The 17357-nt window shown below is 41.0% G+C and overlaps 2 protein-coding genes across 2 annotated transcripts; both read right to left on the bottom strand.

The window, feature by feature from the left end:
• Positions 1-308: 308 nt before the first annotated feature.
• On the bottom strand, positions 309-3142 carry LOC129185292 (zinc finger BED domain-containing protein 4-like). The gene is made up of 6 exons (XM_054782122.1): positions 3056-3142; positions 2758-2964; positions 2546-2659; positions 2197-2454; positions 1910-2107; positions 309-362 (listed from the first exon to the last, which is right to left on the bottom strand). The coding sequence occupies exons 1-6, from the start codon at positions 3107-3109 to the stop codon at positions 309-311; spliced, it is 885 nt and encodes a 294-aa protein (XP_054638097.1). The 5' UTR covers positions 3110-3142.
• Positions 3143-7201: 4059 nt separating this feature from the next.
• Positions 7202-16867, bottom strand: LOC129185742 (transmembrane protein 176B-like). The gene is made up of 7 exons (XM_054783156.1): positions 16729-16867; positions 13097-13284; positions 12861-12980; positions 12688-12744; positions 11166-11378; positions 7843-7965; positions 7202-7768 (listed from the first exon to the last, which is right to left on the bottom strand). Exons 2-7 carry the CDS (start codon positions 13271-13273, stop codon positions 7712-7714), a joined length of 747 nt encoding a protein of 248 aa, XP_054639131.1. The 5' UTR covers positions 13274-13284; positions 16729-16867; the 3' UTR covers positions 7202-7711.
• Between the last annotated feature and the right edge of the window lie 490 nt (positions 16868-17357).

Genomic DNA, 17357 nt, shown 5'->3' on the forward strand with positions numbered 1-17357 from the left:
TTCAAGGTCAAACCAGTCTGAGTCAAACCAGTGCCACAGTCCAGTCCAGTCATTTCAGAGTCAAACCAGTCTTGAGTCTAACCAGTGCAAGAATTCATTAATTTCAGAGTCAAACCAGTCTGAGTCAAACCAGTGCCACAGTCCAGTCATTTCAGAATCAAACCAGTTTTGAGTCAAACCAGTGCCACAGTCCAGTCATTTCAGAATCAAACCAGTCTTGAGTCACACCAGTGTGAATCAAACCAGTGCCGCAGTTCAGTTATTTTAGAATCAAAATAGTCTTGAGTCAAACCAGTGCAACAGTCCAGTCATTTCAGAGTCAAACCAGTCTGAATCAAACCAGTGCCGTAGTCCAGTCTTTTCTGAATGAAAACAGTGTCACAGTCCAGTCATTCAGAGTCTTCCCCAGTCAGAGTCAAACCAGTGCAACAGTCCAGTCATTTCTGAGTCTTCACCAGTCCGAGTCAAACCAGTGCCGTAGTCCAGTCATTTCTGAATGAAAACAGTGTCACAGTCCAGTCATTTCAGAAACAAACCAGTCCGAGTTAAACTAGTGCCACAGTCTAGTCATTTCAGACTCAAGCCTGTCTTGAGTCAAACCAGTGCAACAGTCCAGTCATTTCAGAGGTCAACTAGTCTGAGTCAAACCAGTGCCACAGTCCAGTCATTTCAGAGTCAAACCAGTCTTGAGTCAAACCAGTGCCACAGTCCAGTCATTTCAGAGTCAAACCTGTCTTGAGTCAAACCAGTGCAATAGTCCAGTCATTTCAGAGGTCAACTAGTCTGAGTCAAACCAGTGCCACAGTCCAGTCATTTCAGAATCAAACCAGTCTTGAGTCTAACCAGTGCAAGAGTTCATTAATTTCAAGGTCAAACCAGTCTGAGTCAAACCAGTGCCACAGTCCAGTCCAGTCATTTCAGAGTCAAACCAGTCTTGAGTCAAACCAGTGCCACAGTCCAGTCATTTCAGAGTCAAACCAGTCTGGATCAAACCAGTGCCACAGTCCAGTCATTTCAGAATCAAACCAGTTTTGAGTCAAACCAGTGCCACAGTCCAGTCATTTCAGAATCAAACCAGTCTTGAGTCACACCAGTGTGAATCAAACCAGTGCCGCAGTTCAGTTATTTTAGAATCAAAATAGTCTTGAGTCAAACCAGTGCCGTAGTCCAGTCTTTTCTGAATGAAAACAGTGTCACAGTCCAGTCATTCAGAGTCTTCCCCAGTCAGAGTCAAACCAGTGCCACAGTCCAGTCATTTCACAGAGTCAAAACAGCGCCACAGTCCAGTCATTTCTGAGTCATACCAGTCCGAGTCAACAGTGCCACCGTCCAGTCATTTCAGAATAAAATCAGTCTTGAGTCAAACTAGTGCCACAGTCTAGTCATTTCAGACTCAAACCTGTCTTGAGTCAAACCAGTGCAGCAGTCCAGTCATTTCAGAGGTCAACTAGTCTGAGTCAAACCAGTGCCACAGTCCAGTCATTTCAGAATCAAACCAGTCTTGAGTCAAACCATTTCCACAGTCCAGTCATTTCAGAGTCAAACCAGTGTGAATCACACCAGTGCGACAGTCCAGTCATTTCAGAATCAAACCAGTCTTGAGTCAAACCAGTCTGAATCAAACCAGTGCCAGTTCAATATGCATTTTTCCTGCAGACTCCCTTATAAGTCTCTTTATGGCCGTTTGGGCACAGACTTGGCTGCAGAACCCCAGCTCCTTGAACCTCGGGTCTAGTAAGGTTGCCATAGAAAGTGCTGTGACCTTCTCCAACATTGCAAACTTTTCAATTAAATTATTTTTTAAATTGGTGGCCAGTTTCTCACCTAGTGGGTGGGTGATATGGCCACATCTGCTTGAGATATAATGTTTTAGCATTTTAACTAGTGGTATGACTTTCGAGGCCGACACCTGTTTTTCCTCAGAAAGCTCCACTGTGGCCTGGTGAAATGGCTTCTGGGCATCCAGGCACTGGTGCATCGCCTGGTAGTCCTCTGAGGTGAATGGGGTAAGGTCTGAAGAGAGGCTGGCCAGAACTGCACCCATTGGCTCTCTTTCATTAAACAGCCTTTCCAACATGGCAAAAGTACTGTTCCACCTTGTGTCCACCTAAGATAAGATAAGAAGCAAGTTTTATAAAGAGAATATCACAATTACAGTAACTACAAGGAGAGTAACAATGTTCAAACAGTAATCACCTCCTGAATCAATTTATGTTCTGGCCTGGCCAGCTGTCGCTGCAGCTCAAAGAGCTTTTGTTTGGCTGTGGTGCTGGACTTAAAATGCCCAACAATCTTGCGCCCCCGACTCCGGATGTCCTCTAGTTCTGGGGTTTGGGCAAGGGACCACTTTACCACCAAATTCAGCATGTGTGCAAAACACATTATGTGCCGAAGATGTAGTAAATTGGCACATGCAATCATATTGGGAGCACAGTCTATGACCAGGCCTGTCACCTGTAACAAAGATTACATGTGCACAAATCACATATAGCAATTAGTAGTAGACAATATTGCAGGATAATCTTGTCTTTGACTGGTCTCTCACCTTTCCCTTAATTCCCCACTCTTCCATGAGGACATCTTTGGCCTCAGCCAAGTGAGCTGCAGTGTGGGTTTGGGGAAACTTTTGAACCCCCAAAACCACTGTGGAAAGCTGCACCTACAATGTGCAAAATCAGAGTGAGGCACAAGAACCATAGCAATACACAAAGTAGTTCAAAGAAAGGAAGTACATGCTACAGTATGACTGATACTTACCTCCTCAGTGATAAAGTGGCACGTTACAGCCAAGTAGGCGTCCATATTAATGGAAGTCCACATGTCTGCTGTCAGGCTAACAGCAGAGGCCTTGCTCACAAGAGCCATAGCCTTCTCCTTGGTAGCCTTGTATTTGTCATCCACCATTTTTCCCAAGGCCTTCCTATTCGGGATAATGTAGGTGGGGTCCAAAAGGTTGACAAAGGCCTAAGGGTGACATTAAATGAAACACAGCACATTAGGTAAACATGTACAAGTATTGATACTCAAAATGGGAGAGACCCATTAACCACCATACCTTGAAACCTTTATCTTCCACGATGGAAAATGGTTGCATATCAATAACAATCATGTCCACCAATGCAGCATCAAGTTTTTGCTTCCTTGACAATGCAAAAAAAAAATTAGCATGTCAAGAAAATCCATACAGAGGAAATTTGTAATATGTGGGATTCAAACCCATAACCTTTGGATCTAAACCATTGAGGTATAAACTATGAGACTATTTGCACCCACCATCCACATCATATCATAAATAATTACCGGCAGGAGGATTGAAAGTTTGGTTTGACATCTGAGGTGTTCCAACATGGTGTGCATAAAAATTGTTGTGACAGCTGGAACAGGTTCGGCTATGTGTGTCGGTGGTATTGTAAAGGGTCCCAGGATCTGGGAATATTAGTCTCTGCCTGGTATGTCTGGACCTCAATAATTGCATCAGCTGTTACGCTGGTGGTCTGCCTGCCAAGTTCTTCATCCAGCAACTGGCAAAGGTCTAAAAAAAAAATAAAACTGGTATTTCAGTTTTAGTCATCAGTAACAAATCATACGTGATTTGCAAGCAAATAAATTTATATTAATCTGATCGAAACTGAATGACATGCCTGAAGTGGGTGCCAATAACTCTTGGTCCAGGCTGTGGCTCAGTCGGTTTGCGCCCAATTACAGTTGCACATTCTGACTTCAGTCTATTGACTGCTTCAGTAAACTTGGAGGAACTGCGAAATCCAGTGTTGTTAGGGTCAACACACTTAATGTCTCCAGATTGGAAGCAGTGCCTGACTCGTTGCCTAAGGTGTTCATGCAGGTCTATTGCTGCCTGCGTGTGCAAATTAGAAGCCTTTCGCTGAAGTGCATGATGGAGCATGTTCATCATCGGGATGGCCTTTGACCCTAAAACTCTCTTCTCCTCAGACAACTCCACTGTAGCATCATGAAAAGGAGCCAGCACCAGTAGTGCTTATCCTATGATGGAAAACTCATCAGCTGTAAGTGGAGTTAAGTCTGTTTTTAGTGCGGCAGTAGATACCCTGACTGGTTTCTTCTCATCACTTAGCCGTTGGCTGTCTCATGTGTTGCTGCACTTGAGCAATTCTCTTTGGCAGGGATGCCTGTTCTAAATTGTATGTGACTATTTGCCTAGATTTATGTCTGATTGCTGCGAATGTCGAGATTTGCTCACATGATTTCTTTACTAGTAAATTCAGAGTGTGTGAAATGCAAGTGGATTAACGAATTTGGAGAGTTTTTACAGATGAAATCATGTTTGGTGTCGGTCACAAGACACTTAACTTTTGTTATGGTCGTATGTCATCATGCCCCGATTGACTTGGGCCAAGTTGTCAGCAGTGTGACTTTGTGGAAAGTATTGCAATCACAACGTACACAACTGCATATTTTCATTAATGCAGTGACAGGTAAGAGAATCTGAAAATTAAAGCTTAAATTAAACATTAAATTAAATTTCAACAACTTCTTTAGACACTTCCTATACAAACCTTTCGAGTTGGCAAAACATGATGGTTCAAGAACCTGAAACAGTTCCTTGAACCCCGCACTCACTGCCAACGTTGGTGGTCCTTCATCATAACAACACAATTGTTCACAACTGCCTGGTCCTAGAAGCTGCATGGTCAAAAATGAAATAATTAAAATATACGACGTATTCATTGTTATAAACATCATGAGGAAGTAATAAAATGTTTGTATACCTGCGTTTCTACATTGGTGTATGTCGTGTGTCACAAGACCTCACTTGCACGTCCCGCTTGGAAATGCCTCAGCATTGAGGAGGTGCTGTTATTTAAGTAAGACAATTCTGTCTAACAAATATTAAAATAAAACAATTTTAAACTAAGTGAAATGCAGATGAATTCTTACGGCTCAAGCGGAAACAGGAGTTTTACTCCCATTTTTGTGAGTACCATGCAAGTGGATATTCTGCTTAGCTTTTTCAGCAGCTCCCTTTTCTTAAGTTTTTTTCTGTGTGGCTTCGCCCAAATTTTAATGTTGTACATTGTTTTTCTGTTTTGTATTTTTTCACTCCATTTGAATGTACTTTTTGTTATGAAAGCTTTTTTTATTCGCCGTCTTTGTTGTCTCTGCTTTGGGGTCCAACCACTGACTTAACACCAATCCTAAACAGCTTCTACAATTGTTATTTTTCTCTTAATTTTGTCGTAAAATTATGACTTTTTTTCTAAATGTTTCGACTTTATTCCTGTGAAACTTCTGCCAATTTTTACATTTTTTTCTGATTAGTTTTATTTAAAATTTTTTCCTTAATATTTCAACTCTGCTACTAAAATATTATTTTTCCTCATTTTATGAGTTTATTCTCGGAAAATTGACTGTATTTATTAAACTGGGAGCATTTACAATCAAATAAAGCCATTTATCTAACATGTCAAATCATGTTAAATGTGAATTTAACACACAAAGTTACAAAAAAGTTAAAAGAAACACAAAGTAGAGAACTCACCTGCTAGCAGGGATTGTGATACTGCAGCAGCTTTTGGCGTCTTTCGGTGTCTTTTTTTTTTTTTTTTTTTTTAGAATAAAAGCTCCATCAGCAAACAATTGGCAGCATGAGAAGTCAAGTTAGCGAAAAACTGCAATGAGTAGACACGTCTACATGCCAGTATGCGGCAGTTTGCATGATTTGATCATTAAAATACAGTCCTGATAAAAAATGTTAAGACTAGTTGAAAAATGGCAAGAATGTAAGTGGAGTTTCAAAATGCAAAAATAAAAATGGCACAAGCATTAAAGTGAAATATGCTGTTAAGAAATCAGCTGATAAGAGTTTAAGACACCTAGCTAAAAAAACAACCAATCCAAACCCCCTGGAAAAAGAAAGAAATGAAATGTTGAAAAAAGGAGCGAGTAATGAGTAGCTGCGCCATTCTTGTTTATTGGCTGAAAAATGGGTGCGAGCATGCTTGATGCCAGTTTTTCCAGGAGGCTAGTGGGAATGTTTCTCCAGGTGGTGAAGATGGCTTCACGGAGGGCATCCAAAAGAGTGAGCTTATTGCTCTGGATGGTGAACTACAGCGTTGTCATGTTGAAAAAGCAAGTCATTTCCACACAGACGAGGGCCTTCAGTCAACTACCACCATCATCCTTGACTGCAAAAGACAGGTATCTTGCTACTCACTTGCCAGATATTTCGACAATAATGGCTGTCTGCTGACTCATTTTCAGTGGACATTATATCTATACACAGACTACTCTAAAGTATATCCTAGTTCAATTTCTATGGTGTTGTCCCTTGACAAGATTTACTGTCATTTTACTGGCTGTACTCACTTCTGGAAAACACTTGTGTTGATGGCGTATTTCTGTTTTTCAGGTTTCTGGACAATAATTTACAGTTTTTGAGCACAGGGGCTTTATTGTTGCATTCATTTTGACAATAAGGCCAAAAAACTGCTTTTGAAATACGTTATGAAGATGAACGGAAGTCGTAATTGTACTTTATATTGATTTCTTGACAAAACAGTAGAGTGATCCCTCGTTTAGCGCAGATAATTGATTACAGACCCGACCATGACAGTGAATTTCCTGAAAGTAGGATCCCTTGTTTATCCATCCATTTTCTATACCGCTTCTTCCTCATTAGGGTCGTGGAGGCATGCTGGAGCCTATCCCAGCTGACTTAGGGCAACAGGCGGGGTACACCCTGGACTGGTCGCCAGCCAATCGCAGGGCGCATATAGACAAACAACCATTCACACTCACATTCATACCTATGGGCAATTTAGAGTCGCCAATTAACCACACCTGCATGAATGTGGGAAGAAGCCGGAGTACCCGGAGAAAACGGGGAGAACATGCAAACTCCACACAGAAATGCCCAGGGGAGAATCGAACCTAGGTCTTCCCGATCTCCAAGCTGTTACTGTGTTGGCATGTGGTCATGCTAACCACTAGACCACGATCCCTTGTTTATAAATTTAATATTTTCGGAGTTAGAGCTGAACTTAATTTCGGTTTCGTACTTCTATTGATGGCTATTCTCTCAATATAACATAATGCAACATTACTGACACCTATAATACTCCATATAACATGTCTTTCAATGCCTTTTCTGAATGCCTTATATTTGTATTTTAGTTTATTTTGCCATTTTTGTTTGAAAATGCTTGATAAAAAAGTCATATAATATGCTTTTTTTTTTTAATAGGCCATAGTCAAACACAAAACAAATTCAATAAAAAATTTTGAAAAAGCACGAAAGAGTGAAACCGCAAAATGTGGCTACTATGGACTATGGAAGCCCGTTTCCGCCAACAAAAGACAAAAAAATATCCCAATAGTACGTCATAATAATGGTAAAAAGTCAAAATTACAAGATAAAAAGACAATAACAAAAAAATTCAAAATTATGAGATAAAAAGTCCAAATTATGGAGAAATTATGCCACCTTCTTCACATGGACAGTTTATATCTCATAAGTATGACACCATTTTTTTTTTCTTTCAGTAGTGGAAACTGTATATAGATTACTGTATAGTATAAAAAGTAAAGTATAAAAAAATGCCACATTACTTGTAAGAACACTGGCTAATACATCTTGATATCACTTTGCAAATGCATAGCAGTATAAAATGAAAGCTGTTAAGGTGCAGAACCACTGATTTGAACGATTGCAGCAAGAGGAAGAATTTTCTCTTTAGGCTGAAGGGTTGTTTTCCTCCAGAAGCGGGGTGAATTTCTCTGGATCAACGCTCTAGAGAGAAGAACATCCATGGATGCATCAAAACATTTGTGAAACAGCTAATTGGTCTCGGCAAACGTTTCTACCTTCTTGTCTCGGTTGCTGCTGCACGTCAGAGCCTTGATGGCCAAGACGGAGGAGCTGATGACGAGGCAGAGCTCCAAGACGGACAGCACGATCAGAACGCCGTTGATGGCTCTCAGGAGCGTCTAATGAAAGCCAAACCATAACAAGTCATGCCTAATAACAAATAATACCTGTATGTATTTCACATTGGGGGGGAAAAAAAGCAAATCTGTTCCAGGGAAAATACGAAATACAGTGGAACCTCTGTGTTCATATACCCTGATTAAATTTATAGTTATTTTGCTTTTTCTGCATTTCGCTACAAAAAGACGCAGAATTCACCATGTTCGAACATAAACATGTGCATGATTGCACCTGCCACCAGGACCAGGTCTATGATGGACTTTTGTAGTCATATCATCAGACCTGCATCCGCATGTTCTGGAGGGGTGTTGAGCTGTCAACTGATCACCACCTGGTGATGAGTTGGATTAGATGGCGGGGGAGGATGCCGGACAGACCTGGCACCCCCAAAGGTGTAGTGAGGGTGTACTGGGAATGTCTGGCAGAGTCTCTTGTTTGTCGAGTCTTCAACTCTCACCTCCCACAGAGCTTTGCCTGCATCCCTGAGCAGCACAAAGATATACAGTCCAGTGCCAGTGCCAGTCGTGGAGGTAAACCCCAAACCCGATGGTGGACACCAGAGGTTAGGGCTGCAGTCAAGGTGAAGCATGGATGGCCTTCAAGCATGGATGGCTTGTGGGGCTCCTGAAGAAGCTGACAGGTACCAGCTGGCCAAGCGGCAAAATCTGCCAAGAGCTGAGCCGGAAGGCAAAGCTCTCAATTTACCGGTTGATTTATGTTCCCACACTCACCTATGGTCATGAACTTTGGTGGCTGGACTCACCGGTCATCCTGTGGGAGGGGCTCAGTACAGCCACTGCTCTTTCACATCAGGAGGAGCCAGATAAGATGGCTCGGGAATCTAGTCCAGATGCCTCCCTGGTGAGGTGTTACAGTCCTTCCAAGCCAGGAGGAGGCCTTGGGGCAGACCTAGGACGCTCTGAAGGGATATGTCTCACAGCTGGCCTGGGAACGCCTTGGTGTCCCCCCCAGTGGAACTGTAGGACGTGGTCGGGGACTGGGAAGTCTGGGCTTCCCTACTGACACTACTGTCCCGTACAAGCGGAAGACAATGAATGCATGGATGGATGGGGTGGAGTTTACACCAGTCCTGCCACAGGTTACTTGTGCCCTACTGATGTGTTGTCGCAATAGCAATCCTGCCTCACTCTATCATGGTTTTTCAGAGATATGAAATATCTCTAAATCATTCTGTTTTGTGGTTATGAGAGACATTTTTACAGAAATAAATGAAAAATTTCCCTCCTCAGATTTCAGGTTTTAGTGTGATTTTTAGGCCCAGTGTGTTAAGACATCACTGTAATGCCTCGCCACTTCGCACTTCACTCTATCATGCCTTTTCAAAAATATTAAAAAATGCTTTTTCAGGGTTGAATACAGATAAAAAAATATATAAAAACATTTAAATGAATTTTACATTTTGAAGCAAATGAAGCATTCAATAAAGTATCTATCTTTTCAAGCATAAAAATTGCTAAATGAAGTAAAATACAAATATAAGGCATTCACAAGTATTGTACACTGGCCACTAGGTGTCAGTAATATTGAGTAAGACCCCCAAGTCCCAGACTTGATCGCCAGAACAAAAGGCAGGTTTGAATGATCTCACAACAGGCACAATAATCCCTAACATATGCCACATGCCAAGCTAAAGCTCAATTCTGAACCCACGACATCCTTTCCTCTTCTGTCCCCCCCACTAAGCTCCCCTAGCACTGGAACACATTTACAGCAACACACTTATTTATGTCATAAATGGCTTATTTTCTCTCATTATGTGTACTACATAGGGTAATACGAGTGTAAAGGTGACTATAGAGGTGTTACTTCATATCTAAAGGGCTCTAATAACGTTATCAACCGTATTTAGAAGGTGGTAAACAGGTTTTCTATTTTCACGGTTGTGCCTGAAACCAATGAACGGCGATAAATAAAGGATTACCTAAATGGATTTACAATATTTCTTCTGGGGAAAAATTATTCGGTTTTCGTCTGGCCTTTTGGAACGGACTCACGAAAACCAAGGTTCCACTGCAATGAAAAAACATACAATGAACATGTATTCTGTATTTCAAATGAATGTAGGTCTGGGCTCTAGCTGGGAGATGTCAGTAAATGATGTGAGAATTTAGCACAGTGAGCAGCAACAGCAGGGGTGTCCAAAGTGCGGCCATGGGGCAATTTTTAGCCCACAAATCACCGTTTATTGGCCCTCGGCATACAGTCGTCCCTCATCTATGAAGGTTAATTGGTTCCAGACCCGACAGCGATAAGTAAAGTTGTGCATAGAACAGTTCAATATTAATAAATTATTAGAGCCCTCAAGACATGAAACCTTTATATTTGTATTACCAATTATAGTAGACATTATCAGAGAAAATAAGACACATTAGACATAAATAAGATAACACACTCACATTCGCAGTTCCTTGTTTTTTTCTGGAATGTACTTCCACAATTACATCAATACAGCATGTATTGTAACGGCGGCTTTAAACTCATATTACCCAATATAGCAGATCATAATAAGAGGAACTACGCCATGTAAGACAAATAAAACTCCTACTCGTGCAGTGTCACAGTAAATACGTTCCCGAGGGAACCTCAGTGACGAGTCCTAGTGCCTGTCTCAGCAAACCATTACTGACACCTAGTAACCATTGTAGAACACACTCAGAATTACAATTCTTCTGCCTTGTATTTGTATTTTAGTGTATTTAGTTGCTTCAGAATGTTTAATTTAGTCCAAGTACAATTTGCTTAAATATGCTTTTTTTTTTACTAATAGGCCGTATTCAACCACGAAACAGCGATCATTTATTAATTGATTATTTTTTAAAACCGCGATAGAGTGAGGGAGCGAACCGCAATGTATCGAGGAACAAGTGTACTGGAAAAATAAAATGCATTTTGTAATGAGATATATTAATAGATATTACACTAGTGAGGATAAGCAGTATAGTCAATGGATGGATGGATGCTTTTGTCAACCCTAATGAAGAAACCTGTCTTAGGTCCTCTCTCTACTGGGCGTCTTCAAATAGTGTATGAGAGTTAAACATTGTTCAAATTTGCCTGTACAGTTCAAGGTCTTGAAGTTTGACCCTGGAACAGATAAACTGACTTGACATGATTTCCAATGGGAAAATAGTTTAGTGGACAGCTGGAAGCAATCCACCTTGACGACACAGACACTTACAAGAAGGAGGTCTTTTCCCTCCAAGCATTGCCTCTTCATGTGCTCCTCACTGGCACTCTTGGTCGGGGTCGGATTTCTCCTCCAGTAACCTTGATTGTCGTAGCGCTCACAAAGGTCCCACATGTGTGTGTGTGCTAAGTTGAAGGAGTAGAGTACGATAGCGGCGATGGCAAAGGCGATTCCTGAGATGTTCAGTATCACATTGACAATGATCTGAAAACAAAATGGCATATTGGTTATTGTTAAAAAAAACACAAAGTGTGTGGTGTGTGTCTGTGTGTAACCCGCCTGGTTCAGCCAGTGTTGCATTCTTCCCGGGCTCACAGAATGAGAATTGAGAGCTCTAGCCATCAAGCTAAATGCACGGACTGTCAGCTCGATGTTTAGCACAACTCTTAAAGCATCAGGGACCACCGTTTACCACGTTACACTTGCTTTACCATGTTTCGCATGGCCTTTTTTGTTAATGAACGTGCTCCCACAAATTATTAATACTGTAAAAATAGAAAAACTACGTAGGTGGAAGAATACGTAGTCGTGCACCGCTGTTCTGAGGCAGGTCAAACCAGGGTTCATATTTGTTTCTTTTTCTGTGTCCTAAAGACATATAAAAACGTATAAAAAGACAGCTCATTACGGAATGGGACACACCTATGCCACTTACAAAGACCGCTATTAAAAAACCCTCTACAAGGTTTTATAGTTTTATATCCATGCTGTGACCATGTAGTAACAGGTACATTCATGATAACATGCAACACTTACAGTATTTTGGATATTTTGGTCATTTTACAGTAAGTATTACCGGAACTTCCTTCCTCAGTGCATTGCTTTCACATAGCAACATAGAACGGAATGCCTACACCTAGCATTAACCTTCCCAAACTCAAAATAAAAACACAGCAGTGGTGTCAGCGCAAATATGGAGCCTTACCTTTTTCATAGTGATAGTTTGATGTAGTATAGTTTGTATAGTTTCATGTAGATAGTTTGTTAACCAACATACATCTGCACAGCTGCCATCCGTTACTCGTTTTGCAGTTTGTGTTATGACGAATTCATGTTACGGAGTTTCACCTTCACGAACACACTCCCATAAAATTATAATTTTGTACAAAAAGAACTACGTAGGCGGAAGAATACCTAAGGAAGTACTGCAGTACTGAGGAAGCTTGAACCAAGGTTCGCAGAATGACAGTCGACATTGCTAGCCATTGAGGTAAGCGGCCGGATTGTCAACTCGATGTCCAGCCTGGCTCTTAAGGTGTCAGGGAGTAAAGTTTACAAACATATATCCGTCATATATCTGCACAGTTGCCATCCATTACTCGTTTTATTGTTTTTTTGTGTTATGACGGTTTGGGAAATGAGATGTTGTAAAACGTATTTACCAAACTGGATAAAAGTAGCCTCCTCCGCATTCTTTGATTAATATGTGGCCCTCACGCAAAGAAGTTTGGATGGCGCTAACAATGAATGATACTGGCAGATTGTGATATGACAAAGTGACAATGCTACTCACCAGACATGGACTTGGGTACTTCTCGGACAAAATACAGAAGATGCCGAATATGATGAACTAGAGAAGAGCAAGATGATGTTGTGTATTAGAATTTGAACATGTCATAAGTGAGGGGGGAGGTAAATAATGCTGAAGTGCAGCTGGAAAGGACACCATCCAAAAAAGTGGCTTACCAGTCCTCCCAGCCACTCGGGAAATACAGTGTCCGTCATTCTCCACCAGCTGCTAGGTCCTGTGCACAGGAGAATGATACCCAGGCCGATGTGGAGCAAACCAACCATGATATGCAGCGCCTACGACAGAGGACACGCGTCACTTTCATTGGCGGGTGTCAGCGTGTGACCCACCTATTATGCTCCACTCATTGTGTGATTTTTTTTTTTTTTTAATATTTGTGCTTAAATCTCACCCCAAGCGCAGACTGGGACGTTCCCATGGCCGTCCTCAGGTGCTGGGACACGGAGCAGCAAAAGGGGCTGTAGCAGAGGCCGCAGAAGATTTGGCACAAAGGAGGCCAGCGACTTTTGGAGTCGGAGGTCAGTGTCAGGACAGTGACCTCATTAGCCTGCGTCATGGTCAAAGACATCCTGCCTGCTCCTGGGGAGGGAAAGCAATACGTTCTTATACCAGTTTAACATGACATAAATAGAGTATATTAGTAAACAAGATGGGCGGTGGTATCAGTGTCAGATCAATATGAGCGTGTTGAGAACCTGAGAAATATTTGAGGCTACTTAAACAATTTCGATCCACTTTGAATAGGAAATAACTATAGACCACAATGAACGTGAACAAAATATATGATGTATTCATGTATTTACAGGATGTCGTCACTGAATCACTGCAAGAAGAATATGCTGGATTCACCATGAAGATCTGTGTCTTCCATGAAAATGAAGTGCCAAAAGGCCCTGTCCCGTTGTCGCTTGTCAACAATGGAATGGAGGTTTTTAATGACTGTCAATGCGTGTCAAAGGCTTCTCTGTTACTCGTGGGATTCATTTACACAATCAACCTCAGATACTCAGAGAAAATGAAGAAATACATTTGGAGTGTTTCAGAAACTTTCTTGATCTTAAAAGTTGAGAGCAAAGGTTTAGTATTATGTTGCTAAGTAACGTCTTTGGGCCTCATTCACGAAACGTTCTTACGCACAAATCTGTTCTTAAAGCCTTCTTACGAAGATTTTTGGCATTCATGAAACGTGTTCTTAACTCACAGTTCTTAGATCTAAGAACAAATTCTACGAACACTCAGGAGGACTCTTACGCACAAGCAAAGCTTGCACTTTCAATGCGCAATCGCCCTCATGATGGATTTTGCAACCTGATCCCAAAAAATGTAGTGCAAATAAAATATCCCAACAATTATTTATCATCAAAACAACTAAAATATACTCCATGGATAAATATATATTCAAATCCCAATTCATCAAAAAAAAAAAGTAGCTGGCTGGACGTGCGCTGCGCAGAGAGAGAATGTAAAGGGACCATTAGATTTATTTGCTGAAAGCCACCAATATTTGATGTCCTGCTTCAGGCTTCAGGCTTCCCTCTCTGTTCTTGCAGGTGTGCAGGATCATCAGAATAACATCGCAATGAAACGTGGTGTGTCTATTGTGCACGTAGCACCCCCAGATAACGCCATGCGCCCCCAGCCACGTCTTGAGCCAGAGCACGGGGCTGCTGTATTAATTAGACAGCGTCTTATCAAATGTAACCACAGAAAAAATAAATTGTCACACACAAACTATGTATTTTGACTTTATTTTTCCATCATGATTGTGTAAATATTTTCTAGAGTTTCCGAAATGGTTTGGTTTTTGATTGATGGCCCACCTCCCGTTTCCTCCAGATCCCTCCGGTGCAGTCCAATCTTTTTTTTTTTTAGTCTATTTTAAGTCAAAACACTTCTTTTTAACCTCTGCGGTGGTGCGTTTCTCCGTGGAAACGGCATTTATGTTTCCTGCAATGGTGCTCCATGCCGACTCTTTTCGGATGGCCTGATGACTGGTGGATACACGTGAAAATAAGGTGGTCTTGTGTTCGCTCACTCCTTGTAAAAGCACCTCTATTTCAGTCGAATTGAAGTTTTTCTTTCGTTTGTTGTCCAGCTGCTCCTCAGTCTTGCCCTTGCACGTTGCCATCTCCGCCTCCAGCTGCCCGTTGCGCACAGCACATTTTTTACCTTGTATGGGAAATAATAGGCGGTGACCTATGCAAATTAGGGCTCACATGCACGGGCATCCCCGTTGGCATTCATCAACCTAAGAACACCGGTGCGAACGATTATCCCTACTTAAGAACGTGTCGTGAATGCGGCGCAGTTTCCAACCCGCGCCTTCTTAAGTACACTTCTTAAGAAGACTTTTAAGAAGATTTTCGTGAATGAGGCCCATTGTTTCCATTCATGGTATACAGTGGAACCTCGGTTAGCATACAGCCTGGTTAGTGTGTTAAATGTTGCCTTGGTCTGCTTACCTTTTCTAGTTGGCATACAATATGGCCCGCATCTTGAATTATTAATACACTGCGCAAGTCTTTGTTCTTAATGTATTTTTTAATCACAAAACGTCCTTGTTAACAGCCTGTTAGCTTGGTAATACTTGGAAAAAGGAACGGCCCATCTATGATGTCATCAGCGGTTGACTCTATAGTTCTTTGCTAACTAACCGTTAACCACTGATCTGTACCTGGATAGACCATTGGCCAATGACTTGTGAAGCCACGCGGCCGCCATATTACCACTCACAAGAAACACTTCTTGGACAATGACTTAAGTGAGAACTTGTGAGTTGTTAAGTCGGTTTGTTACCCACTCACACTAAATGCAAGCACAACAGGTGTGCTTGAGCTTAAATTCTGTTTATCATACCATACCTGAGTCATAACGGCTTTACATGGGGGGCCGTGGGGGATATGTAAACAAACAACCGCGACTAGACTACTAAATAATTTGCGGTTGATTGCAAAAAAAATACGTTTTTATTTTGTTTACCCGACGTATGGCGTATCCAGATATATAATACAGATCAGTGCAGTTAACCCACAAGTCTCAAGAATGTTAACAGAAAACACGCTTGTATAGTTTTACAATTATAAATTTACATATGATTACATAGTTTTACAATACATAGTCTTACATGCATAAAAAATCTATAGACATATAAATGATGTGTGAAATGGATAAATTAACATTTAAGGTTATGTTTACCTTCATTGAAGATGTGATTGTTGCCAAACACATGATGGGGTAGCAAGATCAACACAGACACTGCCTTGGTGTTTTGCTATGAGTTATTTCTTGAATTCAATGGTGTTTTTCACTTTCTTTATCAAAATTCTGGCACTTGCAACATTCTTTAGCTTAATTTTGGCTTATTTATATCGCAGTGAAAAGCAAAGGATGGCAGAGACTTGAGGTGAGTGAGGAACACTATTAAATTCAAGCAATAACTCACAGCAAAACGTGGTGTCCGTGTTGATCTCACTACCACTCGTGTCTTTTGCAACAATATGCCTTCATTAAAGGTAAAAAATAGCCTTAAATGTTCATTTATCCCTTTCATTCATCATTTATATGAACTTATATGCATTTCCAATTGTTTTCTGCATGTCAAACTATAAAAACATGTTTTGTGTTAATATTTTCTGGACATTTGGGTGGACACCCTGCTTCTAACATGCTCAGGTCAATACTCTTGTGTTGACAATTTCTGAATAAATACTTTGCTGTTGCTCAAGACGACCAGGAGAGGGCGAGCTTTAAAAAGAATGTACAGAATCAAAAGCATTTGTTTCGGTAGAAATGTCACGTATTACAATATCGAACACCTTAAACAATGAAAGCATCATGGTAACTATCCACATTTAGTTTTTTTTAATAAGATGAGATAATATCTGAGATGGATGGATGGAGACAATATGTCAACACGGAAACTAAGTTCTGCTCCCCCAAAGTCGCATTTGCTATCGGGGATACTTTGGCACAACAACTGTCAATGCGTACACGTAGTAACTAAACAGAAGAGCACACATTTACCTGTTTGGGTGACTTTCTACAGATTTAAATCCAAGTGAAGCAAGTAGAATTCACACCCGATCGAGTCCTGAGTGCCTACGGTTGTTATGACCTAGAAAGACCTTCCACTTCCCAGCAGCACCTCCCCCTTTTATAGTAGTGATGTGCGATACCAATGATTTTGTCTCCGATAGGATACTGAGTAAAATTCAGGATGGTATCGGTGATACACATACTTTGTGCACATTCACTTACAGTGGTTCCCAAACTTTTTACTGTCTGGTACCCCTTCAGACATTTGACCTGAAGCCATGGACCCCTTGCTCCTACACTCTTAAAAACATAAACAGTTTTCTCTGAATTAACTTGAAATATTGAACATAATTGTTTAATTAATATTTTATAGTTATTCTGGGTCAAAAATGTGTATTTTGCGTGGTCACATTTTGATAAAGTTTCACATGAGTACTGATAAATAGCTAAGTAATCATCCTGCATATCTTTTATTCCACTCTGATGATGGCATCCTCCGTTTGAATGAGTTGAATTTGAGCTTCACTTTTTGGTCCACTCACGATGGTTATGGTTTCAGTCTGCATATTCATTTCATACCAAATTGAAGGGTAAAGTTTAACAGTCACAATAATAAA

The sequence above is a fragment of the Dunckerocampus dactyliophorus genome, chromosome 7 (assembly GCF_027744805.1).
Source record: "Dunckerocampus dactyliophorus isolate RoL2022-P2 chromosome 7, RoL_Ddac_1.1, whole genome shotgun sequence".
NCBI lineage: Eukaryota > Metazoa > Chordata > Actinopteri > Syngnathiformes > Syngnathidae > Dunckerocampus > Dunckerocampus dactyliophorus.